General features: G+C 42.1%; 1 protein-coding gene across 9 annotated transcripts in view; it reads left to right on the top strand.

Annotated features, from left to right (window-relative positions):
• The first annotated feature begins 4,203 nt into the window (after nt 1-4,203).
• Nucleotides 4,204-19,739, top strand: part of TCP11L1 (t-complex 11 like 1) — a 50,700-nt gene continuing 35,164 nt past the window's right edge. For 2 of the 9 annotated variants that reach the window (XM_058527193.1, XM_058527202.1), the window contains exons 1-5: nt 4,206-4,686; nt 6,879-7,065; nt 15,117-15,249; nt 16,685-16,805; nt 17,801-18,021. In XM_058527193.1, the coding sequence (XP_058383176.1) occupies nt 6,903-7,065; nt 15,117-15,249; nt 16,685-16,805; nt 17,801-18,021 (638 nt within the window). In that variant the 5' untranslated portion in view covers nt 4,206-4,686; nt 6,879-6,902. Of the gene's footprint in view, nt 4,889-5,996; nt 6,062-6,878; nt 7,066-15,116; nt 15,250-16,684; nt 16,806-17,800; nt 18,022-19,739 lie in introns of all 9 variants that reach the window. The other 7 variants (XM_058527200.1, XM_058527198.1, XM_058527197.1 and 4 more) reach the window with 6 other exon arrangements.

The raw sequence follows: 19,739 nt of genomic DNA, 5'->3' as shown, positions 1-19,739 counted from the left end.
ATTTGCTAATTACCATAAACTATAGACAAGTCAGAAATCTAACTTCCCAATGCTTTTGAAAACTTCATCTTTTAAAGTGTATTGTGGGAAGTTTCAAACATACATACAAACGGAGAGAAGAGAATAATGAACTCCCGTCTATCCATCATACAGTTTCAACAACTGTCAACTCATGGCCAGTCTTTTTTTGTTTAATCTATACCCCGACCCATTCCTTGCTCCCACTCCAGCAAATTTCAAACATCCTATCACTTCATCTGTAAAATTTCACTGTGTATGGATAAAAGGCAAGGACATTAAAAACATAACCACAATGTCATTATCAAATACAAACCCACAGTTCCTTAAATATCATCAAATATCCAGTCAGTGTTCAAATTTTCTGATCTCAAATGCTTTTGACAGTTTATTCAAATAGGGATCCAGATAAGGTCCATAAATTGCAATTGGTTAATGTGCTTAAGTCCCTTAAAAATCTATAGGTTCTTTTCTTTATCCCTTCTCCACTCTGCTCCTCTTCCTTCTGTCTGTCTCTGTCTGTTGTTGAATAAACCTGGTCATTTGTTCTCGAGTTTCCCAGAGTCTGGATTTTGCTGATTGCAAGCCTGTGCTATCCTTTGTCATGTTCTTCTGTGTCCTGTATTTCTTGTAAATTGGTCATTAGATCTAAAAGTCTTCGGCAACTTTTTATCCAAGTTAATGATTATTTTGGAACTACTGCAGTGTCAAGATATATTTGGTAAATAGACAAGCAGTGTAATACAATACAATTTGAAATTGTTCATCCTTACAAAAATAAAGCCAAAAAATAACAATTTGAAATTGTTCATCCTTACAATAATAAAGCCAAAAAATTAAAATTTGGAGACTCAATTTTATCTATTTAAACTTAGACTTTCAATGAGAGGGAAAACTGAAATGCACCAATATGCTAGCATGTCTTATTTTCTAAGATATAACTGATACTGAGTAGTCTTCAAATCGGAGAAAGTTGAGGACTCATATCTATAATATACCTACAATACCAATTCTAATAAAACAGGGATGGGCCGGCCTGGTGACATGGCCCTTAAGTGGGCACACTCCGCTGCAGCAGCCTGGGATTCTCGGGTTCCAATCCTGGGCACACACCAACACACTGCTTGTCCAGCCATGCTGTGGCGGCGTCCCATATAAAGTAGAGGAAGATGGGCACAGATGTTAGCCCAGGGCCAATCTTCCGCAGCAAAAAGAGGAGGATTGGCAACAGATGTTAGCTCAAGGCTAATCTTCCTCACAAAAAAAAAAAAACGGAATAACTGTCAGTTTTTGTTTGTTTTTTGCATAGGCAAGAAGGGAAGGCAGGTCTCCTTACAATGAAGTGGAAGAGAAGATAGTTCGTGATTTAAGTGTGAGGAAGTTTTCAGAAACTACTGAAACTGTGATGAGGCTATAGTTGGCGGAGCAGTTGTTTGTGTACTATCTGATTTGCATCCTTGATTTTGCACATAATTGAACAGCATGATTATTTGGCAACCGAAACTAACATCTCTCCAGGGGAAGGCAGAACTAACTGCCTAGTTATATTCATGGTCCTGGAAGAAGCAACTTTCTAATAGAATGATAATTTCAGGGAAATTATCATAACTTCATAAGCAAGAATAGAATAAAGTTTTAAGAAAAATCAGTCATGTTTACTGCAAGCATTGTCAAAGTTTTAAACTCCAGGTCTGGTGCTCTCCTGAATGCCTTGGGCAACCCTCCTGCATCACCAGATCTGTTACCGTAGTTTGCTGTGTGCCCTCATTCACTCATCCATGATGCCCTCTTGGGGACCCATCCCCACTTATCCACCTGATGCCTAGGTGACTGTGAGGCTCGCCACCACCCTAGCTGAGGAGACCATGGCTAAGCACTGATCCAAGGGCAGCCTACCTGTAGGCAAATAAGACTGACTTGGCACAAAAATCAGCTTGGCCAATCAAATTCTATATAGAAAAATCTAAATTATGAGGGAACAACAACTAAGAAAATGGAAACACCAGTCTCCAGTGCAGAGAGAGGAGTGAAGTAGCCTGCAGCAAGCAGCAGAGGTGATGAGAGATCCTGTGTGTCCTGGGGAGACGATAGAGTGGTCCTATCTCTAGAGCAGCTGCCAGCCTTCTCCTTCCACTCGCTGTGGAGCCTTGCAGTGAACTCTCTTTACCTTGAGGTAATCTGAGTTTCCAGTCCTTGCAGCCAAAAATCAGACTGGAACATGTGTCAATATGTTTTTAATATTTAAAGGAAACAATTCAAAGTATATCAAAAGATTACAAGTAAGCCATTGCAAGTCAAATCAGGGTTTTGGTACTGTCACAGTGTCCTATCTACACATGAAAATTGTTTACATCAATCCTTCAAGGAAGGTGGGGGACTCTCACTAGGGGTGTGGAGGTGGGGGCGTGGATCTGGCTAAGGAGGTCTTCCAGCCTGACTGCATCTTAGAATCACCCCTCAAGCTTAAAAACTTTTGCTTGGCAACACCCCTCCCCACCTCGGAGTTTCAGATGGTAGTTTGGGAACCACTGGCCCCCGGAGAGTCTCAGGTGTAGTCAGAGCTGAGAACCACTCACCTGGAGGCTCAATGGCACATTAGGCAGGACACAGGAGTGAGAACTGAATGTTTTCTTCGTGAATCTTAGTTCCGGTTGAGTATCTTAAGGGTTTTTTTCTCCTAAATTAAATCCTCACCTGAGAAGTGTGTGTGTGTGCTTAAGGAGTAATACGTACTTTAATGCCCTCATTAGTGAATGGTTTGAGGGTGTTGTATTGCGCTCAGCTTTCAATACTTTGGGAATAACTGCCCACGTATTTATTTAGAAGTGGCGTTTGAACGCGCTAATTCCGCTCCATCTTGTTCTAGTTATTTAAATTTAACAAGTTTTATTGGCTACAGGGAGGAGATTTGATTATTGCCTTCCTTTTGTTTAAGGCATACATGACTTATGCTCTGTCTTAAAGCATTTTTACAAATGAACAGTAAAGAGTCACGTACAGTTTATTTTTTAAGATTAGGCACAAAAACTATTCCTACTATCTATCCAACGCACCTGAAATCAACAATCCAAAGAGGCTTATGCACCCCTATGTTCATTGCAGCATTATTCACCATAGCCAAGAAGTGGAAGCAACCTAAGTGTCCCTCGACTGACGATTGGATTAAGAAAATGTGGTATATATATACAATGGAATACTACTCAGCCATAAAAAAAGACAAAATCGTCCCATTTGCAACAACATGGATGGGCCTGGAGCGTATTATGTTAAGTGAAATAAGCCAGAAAGAGAAAGACAAACACTGTATGATCTCACTCATATGTGGAATATAAACCAACACATGGACAGAGAAAACTGGACTGTGGTTACCCGGGAAGTGGGGGTGGGGGGTGGGCACAAGGGGTGAAGGGAGTCATATATGGGGTGAAGGACAAACAAAAATGTACAACCCAAAATCTCACAATGTTAGAAACCATTAAAATATCAATAAAAATGTAAAAAAAAAAAAAAAAAAAAAACTATTCCTACTGTGTAGTTTGCTATCTCACTGCTCCAGGCCGAGACAAGCATGGTTTTCTCGGAGCAGCCCCCAGTCGCCCAGCGCCGACACAGCGACGGCCCCTCGCCGGGGACGGAGGGAGAGGAGCCTCGGAGCGGCCGTCTGAGCGGGGCATGTCCCCGCCAGAGCATAACGCTCCGAGTACCCCCCGACAGGAACCCCGCCCTCGTCTTCCCGGGACTAAAGCCTGGCTCTTCCTAGGGACAGCGTGGCCGTCACTCAGATAAGAGACGACCTCAACCGAACCCGGCCCGGCCGTCCAAGGGAGGCGCGGCTGCCCAGGTGGTGGGCGTGACCTTAACAGCCCACAGCAGCGCCGAACGTACTCCGCGCCGCTACGCAACACGAGGTGATCCTGCCATCTGACAGCGGCTGCGGCCGACCCGCCGCTCCTTTCTGTGACCTGACCTCGCGTCCCTCCCCGCCGCCAGCTCGCCCGTCCGTACGGAGGCATGGCGCCGCCCACGGGGCCCCGGCCGGCGCGGAGCCCGCCCTCCGCCCGTCCGTACGGAGACATGGCGCCGCCCTGCTCGCGGCGGGCGCCACGCAGAGGGCTGCCGCCCCTCTCGGCGCTGAGCGGCCGCCGTCCTTCCGAGCCGGCGGGCGCGGGCAGCCAGGGCCGCGGCCTCGGAGGGGCGGACGCGGAGCCGCCCTGCTCCCCGCCCGGTCCCGGCCCGCGCGGCAGGAGGGCGCACGCCCCGAGCGGCGAGGCCGGCCGCAGAGGCCTCTCGGCCCTGCCCCGTCGGTCGGCCCGGCGGTGCCGGGTGCAGGCGAGGCGCCGCAGGGACGGCGGGCGGCCGGGGCGTAGGGCGGCCTGACCAGCCTCCAGGCCGTGCTCGGGCGCGCCCCGCCCCGCCGCCGCCCGAACAGTTGTTGACAACGGCGTCCGGGCCTGCCCTGCGCGGCCCTGCGCGCCAGACGGAGCGACTCGCGCGCGGCGCAGAGCCCTTCTTTGGCTGGAAGACCCTTTTTGCGGGGGGGCTCTTGTATGCGGCGTGGGCCCGGCGTGCAGCTCGGAGAGACGGTCTTCACCGCGAGTGCGAGGAGCTCCCAACCTCGGTTCCCTCCCAGGCGTAGCAGGCGGGTGTCGTGGAGTGAATGAGCACACCGTAAGCAACTGCATGGCTCCTCGCTGCGTCCTGTCGCCCCACAGCTGTAGTTAGCGTTTATGGGAAGCCCGTTGTGTGCTAGCTCTTGTTAGGCACGCTCTGTCGTTTAAACTTCCCCCAAACCGAAGAGGTAGATAGCTGCGTTTTACAGATGAGGAAACTGAAGTTTCACAGCTAGGAAAGAGCCAGATTCGGAACCCAGGTATGTCTGAGACCAACGCCCATCCCTCCCACATACACTGACATCACAGAGATGACACAGCTCTCAACAAATACTTAGTGGGTATCTCTTTGGGGGATAGACTTACACGCATGGAGCATATGCGGGGAATATGGTTGGTCTTGGCCTTTAAGAAGTTAAAAATCTAGGTGGAGAGTTTTTTAAAAATAACTAGCAATTTTACACTCTGGCCTCAACCCGTCTTTCCATCTTCATCACCTGCCACTTTTTCTTTACTTCTACTTATTTTCGTTTGCCTTCACTTTGCCCTTTGAGTGAAATGTCCCCTTTTTCACCTCCTCTCTCTCTCCAGACATTTTTTAATTGCGTGAAATCCTACTCTTTCCAAAAAGACCAGCTCAAATGTCACCTTTTCCGGGTAGGTTATCCCAGCCTCCTTCCAGTCGGAATTAGTTTTTCTGCTATATTCCCTTAGTGATTTCATACTGCCGTTAAGGCTTAAGTCTCACTCTGTGTCCTTGTAAGCATGTCTTTCTGCACCTCTAGACCATGCCTTCTCATCTTTCTATTCGTATTTAAATAAGCATATTTTGAATTGGATTTAAGGCAGTGATGAAAGCCAAATGTCTAGTCATCAGCCCTATAGGAGTTCAGAGAAAGGTGCAAACACTGATGAGTTTGGGACTTGAGCCACATCTTAAAAGGATGGCGTTAGTTTGCTAAGCTGAGCGCTGGAGACCTGGAAGTCCTGCCTTTCCTCCTCACTGCGCTGAGTGAGTTACTTCATCCTTCCTGAGCTCATTCCCAGCGTTTGAGGAGGATAAAATTAGAAGTGTTTTTGTTTGTCCTTTCTCATAGAATATGCTGGTAATGTTATGTTTTGGGTCTTGGAACATTTTCAGAGCCAAATGGGATTTAGGACAGAGAGGAGATGGGTGTCTGGAGTAGGATGTTGGAAGGTAAAAGGGCAGTATATTAAAGCAACCTTTATATTAATAATACAGGCCTGTCATTCAGTAACTGTGATTCAGTAAAATGTCAGTTCCAGTAACTAAATTCTATTTAATGGAGGTATCTGAAATTTCAGATAATTATGTCAAGTGATTGTTCTCCTCTGTCTAATGTGCAGAAGAGAGTCTGCCAAATCTCCTGAAAGCAGTAGACATTTCTTTTGATCCATGGATTACTTTCCAGGTGTGTAATAAAGTCTAAATAGTGTTTATGAAAATGTTTTCTGGCCTTCAAGTGCTAATAGTACAAATGCTAATTATTTTTAGTATTATAAATGTGGAAACATTGTGTCTGTCTTCTCCCTTAGTTGGAAACATTATTCCTATTCTAATCAGCTGCTAGAAAAGTTAAAACCCCACCCAAATGCATATATTATGGTTGTGTGCAGCTTCCTACTTTACTCACCATCTTTTCCTGCTGATTGGCAAGGAGTTAACAAAAATATTTGCCCCACACATTCTTCTTAAAATTCTCTCTTTTATCTGTCATCTCAGGTATCTTATCCACATAGTAAGATCAGGGAACCAACTCTTCAACCCAGTATATTCACTTGGAAGCCTGATTAAAAGCATTGTTTCCAAAAGCATGTATTCCAAAGCTGACAGTTTTCCTGTCAGCTTTTAGGAATGAAAGTAAAGCATTTAAGAATTGAATCATCCTTTGATTAAAATAGAAGCAGGCAGTTTATAGTGTTATCTTCTAACAGTTTAAGGCCCCATGTTCTCGTGGCGTGGTACTCAGGAGTGGGACAGAAATATTCAAGCTTCTTACTCTCTCTCTCGGGTGCAGATCCATAAATTTGATCAATTACAAGTGTGATTTTACAGATATCTGTTGAATCGTTGAAGTAGAATATTATAGCTGGATAAGATCTTAGCAAGCCCATTTCTTTTGCAGATGAGAAAACTGAAAGCCAAAGAGATTAAGTGATTTGCCCAGAGTCACACTGCTAGTTAATGACAGAGCTAGAATACTTTGGTTCATTTTTTTTCTTTCCTAGGAAAGTGAATAAACTTAATTGAGAATGTCTGAAAACCTTGACAAGTCCAATATCAATGAAGCAGGAAAATCAAAATCAAATGATTCTGAACAAGGCCTCGAAGATACTGTGGAAGGTTCTGAAGAAGCTTTACAGAAAAAAATAAAGTCGGGCTCTCCCAGCACCCAGAGAGTGCAAAGACCTCACTGTAAGCAAATCTGACTTTGGTTAGAAGCAATATTGTCATTGTTTTCAGATGATATTTTTATTAGGCTTCCTTGTACAGGTGGCCCTGAGCTAGGTTCTAATAATATGATAACATTGCCAATAATTAGCATTTAAGAAGAGCAGCAGTTTCTCAGCTGGCAGCCTAGTCACTTGTGGGTTTTCAATTCCATGAGAAATTAAGATTTTAGAATAATGTCCAGAATGTTGCTGTCTTCCTCTAGCCTCTGTGACATTCCAGTTTCTCTGAAGTGTTCTGAGAAATAGGAGGGTGGAGTGCAAATCGCAGCTTTATTTATTTATTTTTTTTTGTGAGGAAGATCACCCCTGAGCTAACATCCATGCTAATCCTCCTCTTTTTGCTGAGGAAGACCAGCTCTGAGCTAACATCTATTGCCAGTCCTCCTCCTTTTTTTTTTCCCTCAAAGCCCCAGTAGATAGTTGTATGTCATAGTTGCACATCCTTCTAGTTGCTGTATGTGGGACGCGGCCTCAGCGTGGCCAGACAAGCGGTGCGTTGGTGCGCGCCCCGGATCCGAACCCGGGCCACCAGTAGCGGCGCGCACGCACTTAACCGCTAAGCCAGGGGGCCGGCCCCAAATCGCAGCTTTAATTAAAAGTGTTTGAAAAGTCTGAGGCAGGTTCCAGCCAGGACTGTGTTGGTGTATGTTAGGAAAAAAACGATTTTTGAATGTGAGTGAGTTCACCACATCTAACTTCCCTGCCTGGGGGCTTAGTTCCCATGAGGTTGAGGGGATTCACTTTGCTGAAAGTGTGTGAAGAAGTCATTTCAGCTCCCTGGTGGGGAGCAGGCCTCCTAGATGCGGGGGTGCCGCTTTCTGCATATATTCCCAGCAGTGCCCCAACTCATGTCTTTTATTAAGAATACTTACCCTTTTTGAAGTGAGTCTAAAAATGAAAATTTTCAGAGTGAGTGTCATAGTCTAGGAATGTCAGTGTTGATGCTGTCTCTTTAGAGTGTAGATGATCAGTAATTCTCCGTCTTTGGAGGGCAAACATTTTTGGGTTTGAGGTGTGTCTCCTTTAAAATTATGAAAGCCTTTCCCAGGTAATTTATTAGTCAACATAGTATTCTTATAGCAGACATTAGCGGACCCCCTTTTATTGTGGTTTATTGTCACATGGATTTTGATAAGTACACTCCTAGGTCTCATTGTGTTCAGGGACAATGCATGTGTCAGGCCTTGTCTCCAATACGTATAGTTAGAAATCTTCTGTTTTCTCATTTTTAAAATGAGGAAAATACACTTATCTCTTAGGATGGTTGTAAAGATTAAATGAATTCATGTAAAGCATTTAGAACAGTGCTTGGCACATCATAAATGCTTAATAAACATTAGTTGTTAATACTACTGCTACTAACGTGTCGTCTGTTGCGATTAGAGACACTGAGACTGCCTGCTGTGCCGTAGGTGTGGATGACCAACACGATGCTGTTATCATCCGCAGTTTCTGAGAAAGGGGGACCTTTGGTGTAGATCTTAGTCATTCTTTGATGGATGGCCTTGCCTTTGGTGTCCTGTCGGTTTGATGGCATGACTCCAAATTAATGTCAAACCAACCCTAGATGACATTATCTGAAATTGTATGTAGTTATGTCCTTAAGGCAAGAATACTTATCTGGGGACCCATGATCAAGTGTTAGGGAATCCAGAAACAGCCAAAAACAGTGTATCAACATTTGTGTGTATATTCTTTTTTCTAGGAAGAAGGTCATGGAAGCTTTCATTAAATTCTCATAGAGGTACATACCAAAATGAGGTTTAAAATTGGTGCCCTAAAATCTTCCTTCTGGCTTTCTTGCTCTTTCTCCTTATAGTAATAGGGAGGTACAGGGCTGTGGGCCCCAGTGGTAAAGCTAAGACCCCGCAGTCTCGGGACCAGGTCAGGAGGCATCACTGCCCACACAGAACATAAGTATACATTTACAAAATGGGGATTAGCTGGCTGCAGACATTTCACCCACACTGTGTACATGTGTAGCTCCTGAGTTTAAAGTAACTCTGAAATCACATCTGGAATTAAACAAATTAAAATGTAAATAGCAAAAAGATAACCTTTAGTCTTGCAAGTTATAATACAGAGTAATCTTTTCTTTCTTTGGTGAGGAAGATTCACTCTGAGCTAACATCTGTTGCCAGTCTTCCTCTTTTTTTTTTTTCTTTTTTGCTTGAGGAAGACTAGCCCTGAGCTAACATCTGTGCCAGTCTTCCTCTATTTTGTATGTGGGTCACCGCCACAGCATGGCTTGACTAGTGTTGTAGGTCCATGCCCAGGGTCCGAACCCACAAACCCCGGGCCGCTGAAGTGGAGCGCACCAGACTTAACCACTACACCACAGGGCCAGCCCACAGAGTAATATTTTAAGGGTAGAATTGCTATTGGTAACTGTGATATTGTGATTTATAATAAACATGTATTTGGTCTTCACCCCATTTCTGGCACAGAGCTCCTAAAACCATTGGAATTTCCTAAGTAATGAGAACTATAAAGGTGTTTTTTGTTATGTTAATGAAGTCACTTTTGGAAAGCCCCTGGGTAACCTCAGGAAGGGGGCTGATTGCCAGGGGCCCAACCATGTGATTGGAGAGTTGGAACTTTCAGTCCTACCCCAGACCTCAAGGGAGGGGAGAGGGGCTGAAGGTAGAATCAGTCACCAGTGGCCAATGATTTAATCAAAAAAGCCTATGTGATGAAGCCTGCACTTCCAAGGTGGTGAGTACATGGAGGTGCTGGGAGAGGGGCGCTGGGAGAGGCATGGAAACTCTGTGCCCTTTCCCCACGCCTCACCCTATGCATCTCTTCCACCTGGCTTTTCCTGAGTTATGTTCTTTTATGATAAACCAGTAATCTAGTAAGTAAAATGTTTCTCTAAGTTCTGAGAGCTGGTCTAGCAAATTAATTGAACCCAAGGAGGGGGTCATGGGAACCTCCCATACAAAGCCAGTTGGTTAGACTCACAGGTGACAACCTGGACTTGTGATTGGCATGAGTGGTGTCTGAAGTGGGGGCAGTCTTGTGGGACTGAGCCCTTAACCTGTGGGATCTGACGCTATCTCCATATAGCGTCAGAATTGAGTTGAATTGTTAGGACCCCCAGCTGGTGTCTGAAAATTGCTTGGTGGTGTGGAGATAAAACCTTGCCTAATCCGAGGTGTTGGTTTGATTCTGAAAGATGATCTGTTCCTTAAACAGAGAGATCCTCAGAGTAAGGACTGGTAACTATAACTCGGTGATGTCTCCTCTGAGATCATCTATTTCTGTATACTTTAATTCTCTGCTCACAAAGCATTATCTGCTCTAGTGTTTAATCATCTCATTGACCAGTAAAAGATGCCGTATTCAGATGAAAATCATCAACTGTTATTCCAGTTAATATTTACCATTTAGCGTTTTGGTTTATTATATAAAGTCCTTGTGAGTTTAATTAGTAGGTCCCATCATCCTTAGATAAATGGATGACACTGAGCTCTTACATTTCTAAAGCTTATGACTAGGGTTTGAATTACAGTGTCCCTATATTCAGTCAATCAGTCAGTGGCTATTGAGTGCATACTGTGTATCAGGGACCTAGCAGTGAACCAGGCACATCCCACATGGTCTCTGTCCTGATGGAGCTTGCAGTCGAGTGAGAAAGACAAAGCAACAAGACCAAGTTTCCACACAATGTAATAAGTTCTGTGGATAAGCTTCACCGACTCACTGGGTAGGAGCTGTTTGGGTGATGTTTGCCATCTGCCCTCCGTAAGTGTTCATCCACTTTTGTGACTAGAAGCATCTCTTTAGAATGTGTAGACTTCTCAGATCCCAGAATACCTCAGTAAAGAAAGGTAGAGTAGGACCATTCTAAATTAGATCTTGGTTCTGTTTTGGAATCTGTTCTCCAGCCTTCCAAAGGGCGTGTTTAACTTAATGTGGTTTCCAGTTTCTCTAACAGGTCATCAGTGCACAAACTCTCTTAACAGAATTTAGCAACAACTTAAGCTTTATATTGCGTAGTAAAATAAATTCCAGGGAAACATACATGTAACCTTACCATTTTTCGTGGCACTCATGACAACTCAGGTTCTCTTCACAAGTTGCGTGTAAGCCAGGTTGCCCACCAAATTGCATCTTTATAAGTTCTCATTTATGAAATTGGTAAATTTGAGAACTTTCACAAAAACAAAAGAACCCACCCCACAACCCTATAATTAGCATGCAATGAGTAATTCCTGTGTATGTAGATCTGCAACACATCCTGATCATATCTTAGAATTGTAGCTTTTATCTTTCTTGATCAGGTACCCTCATGATTAAGTCTGATTCTAAGCAGTCTCTAACTTGGACAGCTCCTGAAAACCACCACCTTCCTGGTTGTCTGATGTTCTCAGCACTTGGTACAAGCTGTTTAGTCCCAAATATGCCCAAAACACTGAGAACACACTTGCCTAGGCTTTGGAAGAGTCTCATCTTTCATGGAACATCCTTCAGTCTTCTTCTCTCCTTTTTGCATATTGGGAAGTAGTGGCCCTGGGAGATTTAACTGACTCGTTCAGGGTCACACTCTACAGAGACTAGAGGAAGCAGAGTTTCTTCCTGATTTGCTCTGTCCACTGCGTTACATGACCAGGCAGCATATAAACGCTGTCCATTTATCGTTACCCAAATGCCTAAAATTGTTGAAAAATAGTAAATTTACTGAGAGAACTTGGTGTGTTTCTTTTATTTTCATAAATTTAAGATGATCAGACATTTTAATATTTTTGCAAAACCAAGGTTGAAACAAAACTTGGAAGCCCTGGTGACAATCTCTACATTTCTTTTTAAGAGATTAGAACTTGATGGAGTTTAATAACTCCTGATGCATGACATTGATATACCACAGTGGAAGTTCCATTTTCTAATAAGTGGTAACAGATAATAGTAGCTTGAAGAAATTTAATAATCAGTATGTATTTATCAAATCGCTACTGAGTGCCTTAAAATTTTTCATTAACTTTATTGAGGTATAATTTGTACATAATAAAATTCACCAATTTTAAGTGTGCAATTTGATGAGTTTTGACAAATACATTTACAATTGCATCACTACCACCACAGTTATGAGCTGCTGGAACATTTCCATCACCCCTCAAAATTCTTGTGTCCCTTAGCAGTAAATCTTTTCCCCCCACTCCGAGCCCTTGGCAACCACTGATCTGCTTTCTGTTGTTATAATTTTGCCCTTTATATAATTTCATATATAGTCTTGTATCTCACTCTTTCACTTTGCATAATGCTTTTAGGATTCATTCATATTTTTGCATGTGTCAATAGTTTATTCCTTATTTATTGCTGAGTGGTAGTCCATTGTATGATTATCCTATGATTTGTTTCTCCAATCTGCAGCTGATAGACATTTGGATTAGTTTCAGGTTTTGACTTTTGAATAAAGCTGCCATTAATATTTGAGTACAAGTCTTCACTTGGCCATATGTTTTCAATTTTCTTGGGTGAAGACCTGGGAGTGGGATTGCCGGGTCATGTGGTAAGTTATATTTTACTTTATAAGAAACCAAGAGACTGTTTTCCAAAGTGATTGTGCCATTTTGCATTCCCACCACTTATGCGTAAGAGTTCCAGATGTTCTGCATCTGTGCCAATGCTTGGTATGATCAGTCTCTTTCGTTTCGGCCACTCTAGTAGGTGTGGTATCTCGCTGTGGTTTTCATTTGCATTTCCCTGATGATTAATGATGTTGAGCATCTTTTCATGTGCTTACTGGCCATTTTTTATATCTACTTTGGAGAAATGTTTCTTCAAATCTTTTGCCCACTTTTGATTGGTTGTCTTCTCTTATTTAGTTATAAGAACTCTTTATATATTCTGGATAAAAATCCTTTATCAGATATGTTTTGCAAATATTTTCTCCTATCTGTGGCATGCTTTTCCATTTTCTTAATAGAATCTTTTACAGAGCAAAAGTTTTAAATTTTGATAAAGTCTAGTTTATCAATTTTTTCTCTTATATTTTGAGCTTTTTTAATCCTATCTAAGAAATTTTACCTAATCCAGGATCATAAAGATTTTCGCCTATGTTTTCTCCTAGAAGTTGTATCGTTTTAGCTTTTATGTTTAGGTCTGCAGTCTATTTTGAGTTAGTTTTTGTTTATCGTGTTAAGTGAGGGTGAAGGGCTATCCTTTCACATAGATATCTAATTGTTCCAGCACCATTTGATAGAAACCCTAATCTTCCCTTCTTGACTACATGCACACGTGGGTGTGTTTGTGTCAGTCTGCGTCTGGATCCTCTGCTCTGTTCAGTTGATCTGGATATCTGTCTTCATGACAAAACCACGCTGGCCTCATTGTAGCTTTATAGTAAGTCTTGAAATCATTTAGTATAAGTCCTCCAACTTTATTCTTCTTTTTCAAAATAGTTTTGGCTTTTCTACGTCCTGTGCATGTCCTTTTAAACTTTAGAATCAGTTTAGCAGTTTCAACAAAAAAGGATTTTGATTGGGATTGCGTTTTATCAATAGACCAATTTGGTGGAAATTGACATCTTAATAATATTGAGAATTGAGAAGATCTATCTCGGCTTTGATTTTGGATATTTATTATATTTTACCAATATCCATTAAGCAAATTTTATTGTTTATTTAGTATTTTTATTAATATTCTCTGGAAATGCTGAGAAGAATTTTGTGAGTTTTCCTGACTTTCCCTTATGTGACCAAATAAAGATTTTTATGAGACAGGATATGACCAGCTCTTAGATTTGGTTCCTTTTTTCAGTGAGCAAAGGAAAAAATAAGGAGGAAAATAGCTTTTCACTAACCTAAGAAGATCTTTATAACTATTAAACCCTGTGCAAACCAGTGACGTTATTTATCTCATTTTTTAAGCCCAGATCGTATCACTATCACATAAAATTAATATAGTCACCTTCTAGGCCGGTGTTTTTCAAAGTACGGGGTCTGGGACCATCAGTATCAGCTGGAGACTTGTGAGAAATGCAGGTTCTCTGGCCCCACCCCAGACCAGCTAAATCAGCAACACTGAGAGGGGGGCCAGCAACCTGTTTTCACAGCCCTCCCTCTGATTCTGATAGCCGCTAAAAAACTACTATCATGGACTTTTTTTAAAAAACAGCTTTGTGGAGGTATAATTGATATACCAAAAAATGCACGTATTTGATCATAGACTTTTTAAGAATAGGAATTACTCTTTGTTCCTTGGCTCAGAGCACCTGGGGAGTATGAGAACTTTCTGGAAGATAAATCTCAAGCTTTATCTAAAGAAAGAGAGCAGAGACGAGCTAGGAGGCGATGGCAGCAGTTGTTACAGAAGTCAAGGCTCCAGGACCTGGAGAAGGGGCAGTGGGAAGAGAGAAGCAGAGATGACTCTGAAGGTTTTGATTCTGTGGCCTGCACTCCGCGGAATTCTGTGTCACCCACCCTCTGATTTGTTCATTGGTCCATTGCAGAACTCGCATGTTCTGTCTCAGAACTGTGGCCAGGGTAGTGGTTTCAGCATTGTGTAAATAGCACCTGACACCGTCAAGTACTCAGTGCTGTTTTAATGTGGGGAGGTTCATTCGTGGCACAGTGCTAGTGTGGAGCAAGGTGTCAACAGTGATGGGAGCAAAAAGGAGCTCTTAAATCTGGTGTCTCCTTTTCTTCGTTTAGGATACACTGGAGGAAGAGAGATTGGAAGATAAACCCTAAGCTTGTTGGAAAACTGATAGGCTGTAACTTAAAAAAAGTTTTTCTAAGTCTCAGTTTACTGTGATCATCTTCCATTGACCAGTCTTAGTGAAAAACCGATGTTTTGAGTATTGTAAATGATGTCTGCTTTTAGGATGCTAGGTTAAAAGAAAGCATGAATATGAAATAGGTAAAACTCTGTTGTTTGAAGTTGCCAGAATATTTTCATAAATAGAGGTGTAACTGACATTATTAGCTGGTACTAGAACCACTGCCTTCTCCTTACTTTAATAGCAATTCTAATCTAGAGAAGCAAATCACTTAGGTTGGGTTTTTGTTACAGCTAGTCCTCCTCGATTTGTGACGGTGGAAGAACTTTTAGAGACAGCGAAAGGAGTCACTAACATGGCTCTAGCCCATGAAATTGTTGTAAACGGAAACTTTCGGATTAAACCAGTTGAATTACCAGAAGACAGGTAAGGTGGTTACTGAGTTATCTTGTTTAGTAGAACACTGCCATTTCCCAGTTCTAGAAATGTTTTCTTCACTTGATGTCAATATATTCACATATATTTTTCCTTTTGTATGTTGTTGCTAAAAAATATTCCTTATACTAGAACTACTGGAGTTTGAAAGTGGATCTCAGAACCACTGATCCTTCAAAATGTACATCAAAGGTCTGGAAATCTCCTGTGGAAATCTTTCATGTCAGCTTCTCCCTACTCCCTAGTATTTTGCTGCCTCATCTGTGTCTTCTTTGCATTGTTTCATTCATTTCTTCGTTGTAACTACCACATTGTACTGTGGTTGCCAGTTTACTTGTGCTCTTCACCAGGCTGTAAACTACAAAGACAAGGACTGTGCGTGATTCTCCGTATCCCCAGAGCCTGGCACATATATTGAATCTAAAACTCTGTTGATTGGAAGGTGTACCTTTTAAAATGTATTATCATAGGAAAGAAAAAACATTGCCCATTACAATTGTGGAAGTGCCATGAAAAACGTTGGGATTCTGTTAACAAAGGAGGAATGGCTCCTGGGTTGGCAAGCTGTGGTGTCTCTCACATGAGGCTTCTAAATAGGACTTTGCAAACATTTTTTGTATGTTCTGCAAAGATAGTACTTTTTCACATTAATCATGAAGAATTACTTGTTTTGCTCTCATGACATAAAGACTAGTGGGGTTTTTTTGGCTTTTTTTTGTGAAGATCGGCCCTGAGCTATCATCTGCCAATCCTCCTCTTTTTGCTGAGGAAGACTGACCCTGAGCTAACATCCGTGCCCATCTTCCTCCACTTTATATGGGACGCTGCCACAGCATGGCCTGACAAGTGGTGCGTCGGTGCGCGCCGGGATCTGAACCGGTGAACCTCGGGCCCGCCGCAGCGGAGCACGCGCACTTAACCGCTTGTGCCACTGGGCCGGCCCCCATAAACACTAGTTTTAATGAGGTTTTATATGTAAGTGGTTATAGTTTGGTACCTAATTAAGCAGTTGTCCCATATATCACATGGGAATAGTATATTTTTAGGAAATAAAATCTTGCAACCTATATACATGCTGAGTTGTTATCTTAAACTACTTAATCATAAATATCTTAGAAAACTTATTGGTATCAGGGAACTAAAAATTAACAGCTCTGAACTTTCCAATATTCTTTTTATCATATGGCACGGACTAATGTCATCTGTCGAATTAGTTGAAAGTTATTCTTTTCAATGAGCTACTTATTGAAATAAATCGCTAAAAATAAGGTATGTGATTGGTTTAAGTATGTCTGGAAAATCTTTCCTTCATCCAAATTATTTTAAAAATTTCTCATCCTAAACCCATAGAATTTGTGCTTTTGAAAGTGATTTGAGGCTCAGATATTTTGTTTTTGCTTTTTTTTTTTGTTTCATTTGCCTCCAGCTTGGAGAAGAGAGTAAAGGATATTGTACATAAAGCTTTTTGGGATTGCCTGAGTGTCCAGCTCAGTGAAGACCCCCCAGCCTATGACCATGCCATCAGACTGCTTGGAGAGATCAAAGAGGTGAGGGCCGAGCCCGTGCAGTGCTGGCCTGGTGTGCGGAGTGTTTCCTCAACCTCTCTGTGTTACTTGGCTGAAGACTTTAAAGAAATCAAAGGATCAAGAAGTTAAATTACTTGCCGAAATGTGGATTTAGAGTATTTTTGGCTTAATGCCCTTTTTAAAAATTTCAAACGAGCTATGATAACCTAAAGATATTACTCTTGTAAGGGAAGAAAGGGTTCATATTTTAAAAACAGAATTATTCGGGGGCCGGCCCGGTGGCATAGCAGTTAAGTGCATGTGCTCCACTGCGGCGGCCCGGGGTTTGCAGGTTTGGATCCCGGGCGCACACCAACGCACCACTTGTCAAGCCATGCTGTGGCGGCGTCCCATATAAAGTAGAGGAAGATGGGCACGGATGTTATCCCAGGGCCAATCTTCCTCAGCAAAAAGAGGAGGATTGGCATGGGTTGTTAGCACAAGGCTAATCTTCCTCAAAAAAAAAAATTTTTTTGAAGAAAACAGAATTTTCTTTAAAATATTTTGCCAAATATAGGTGATTTATAAAATTTTTAATAGGTGTGGACATTTTCAATTTATAATGGCCAAAAAGTGATTCAGTCTGTGGGATCGAGAAGGCATTCAGAGGAAGGCAGGACTGTTTCTGCAATACCTTTAGCATCAGAGAAAGAGCATATCATGGAGATTGGCGTCTGTGGTTGGCTTACAGGCTCACAGTAATTAATGTGTGTTCCTTTTCTCACTTTTAACAGTTTTTTCTTCTTGTGTCCAGTTGATTGCTACCTAGCACTTAAATGGCAGCTTAAGTAAGCTAGTCTACATGATTTGTAAATGTGTTTTTCTGTAGATTTGTTGAATAAGGGGTTAAAGTATGTACAACATTATAGTGATGATTGGTAAGTTCTTATTTGGATAGTTGTAAATTCCTTTACATATAATCAGAGATGATGTCTGACTAAGCTCCTTTGATTGAACTTTACTGTACTCTCTTGTAGACTCTCTTATCTTTCTTGCTGCCTGGTCATACTAGACTGAGAAACCAGATAAGAGAAGTCTTGGATCTGGATCTGATAAAGCAGGAGGCAGAGCATGGAGCCCTAGACATTTCCAAGCTGGCAGAATTCATTATTGGCATGATGGGGACACTGTGTGCACCTGCTCGAGATGAGGAAGTGAAGAAACTCAAGGACATTAAGGAAATAGTGCCCCTTTTCAGGTATGGGAATTGTGTTCATCACGTGTGCACCTAAAATACAGAGCTTGTCTTCAAGTTTAGACTTCCTCAAGTGTACATATTCATGCATTAAAAAGAAAATTTAAAAAGCAAACATTTTGGGGCCGGCCCGGTGGCGTACTGGGTTAGTTTGTGCGTTCTGCTTCAGCGGCCTGGGGGCGGGTCACAGGTTCGGATCCCGGGTGTGGAGCTATGCACCACTCATCAAGCCATGCTGTGGTGGGATGCGAAATACAAAAAAGAGGAAGACGGGCACGGATGTTAGCTCAGGGCCAATCTTCCTCACCAAAAAAATAAGTAAAAATAAAAAGCAAACATTTTGTAAAATATAGAAAAGTAGAAAGAATGAGAAAATTCACCCATAATTTTACCATCCAAAGGCACAATCACTGTTATCATGTTGATGTGTATTAGTTTTGTTTCCCTTAACATTGTATTTTGAAAAATTCCAAACCTACATATAGAAAAGTTGCAAAAACAGCACAGTCAACACTCATATATCCTTTACATCCATCAGTTTTTAGCATTCTGTCAATTTGCTTTATCTTTTTATATATATGTGAGTATGTATGCATATGTGTATATTTTTTCCCCCTGAACCTTCTGAGGTTAATGGCAGACTTTGTGACCTTTTGTCACCCACTAGGTGCCTTGAGAAACTCAAAGGTGGGTTTGGAAGCAATTAACTGTTTTTCCAAGTTGTTTCTTTTCCTTTTGTGTGTTAAGGAGATGTAACCACCAGCCATCCTGAAACTGACCAAGCCTCACCACAAGAGCAATGCCCAGGACCTTTGCCTTATTTTTAATGCAAAGATCTCTCCAGGAGGAGCTTAGGCCTCATTGTGTGGAAGCATGTTCTCCAACTGAGCCTGTGCAAGCGAATACCCACCTCTTGCTTTTGAATATTCATTCCCCAACCAAATGAAAGTTCCTGCTTCCCTTTGTTCGGGGACACCATGAATTTGTAAATGATTCCTCATGGCCTCCTATTTGCTGCAAATACACTTTACTTTGTGAGACAACTTCCACTGGTGCAGAGTCTTATTTAACTCACCAGGAGGCGAGCCCACTTGGTTCAGTATCAGTTTCACCCTTAAATATTTCAGCAAGTACCTCCTAAGAATATGGACATTCTCCTACGTGATCAAAATACAACCAAGACATTCGAGAAATTTAACATTAATATAATGCTGTTGTCGGGGGAAGAGGGAGAATCTCCCTCTGCCCTTTCCCTTAAGGTTCTTCTGGCTGGCCAAATAATTAACAAGACAGGTTAGCAGGAGAAAATAATACCAAGTTTAATAACATGTATACATGGGAGAAAGCAGGGACACTGCGTTTCTCAACACAATAGCAGAAATTCTCGTCTTAAATATCATTTTCAGCCAATGACAAAGGAGGATTTTGGGGGTGGGGGGAGTCAGTTACAGGAGATTACCGCTAAAGCACAGTAAACAAGAGTAAGGTTTATTATGTAGCTCAAGGCCTCACCTTCCACATTGATAAGTCACTAGAAATGAGTTCATCCCCCTCTCTTCTCTAAACAGAGAGGGAGATACCTTTACAAATGGAGATTTCCCTTATAAATGTAAATGATTGTCTGGCAACTCTTCGCAGGGTCATCCAGAGAATGTGGCCAGAGAGACAGAACTTCTGATAAGAGGGGCTTGTTGGTGCCTTTCCTATTGTAACATTTACCC

Source organism: Diceros bicornis, chromosome 31 (assembly GCF_020826845.1).
Source record: "Diceros bicornis minor isolate mBicDic1 chromosome 31, mDicBic1.mat.cur, whole genome shotgun sequence".
NCBI classification, from domain to species: domain Eukaryota; kingdom Metazoa; phylum Chordata; class Mammalia; order Perissodactyla; family Rhinocerotidae; genus Diceros; species Diceros bicornis.
The sequence above is the reverse complement of the archived record's forward strand: the minus strand, read 5'-3'. Positions and strand labels throughout refer to the sequence as shown.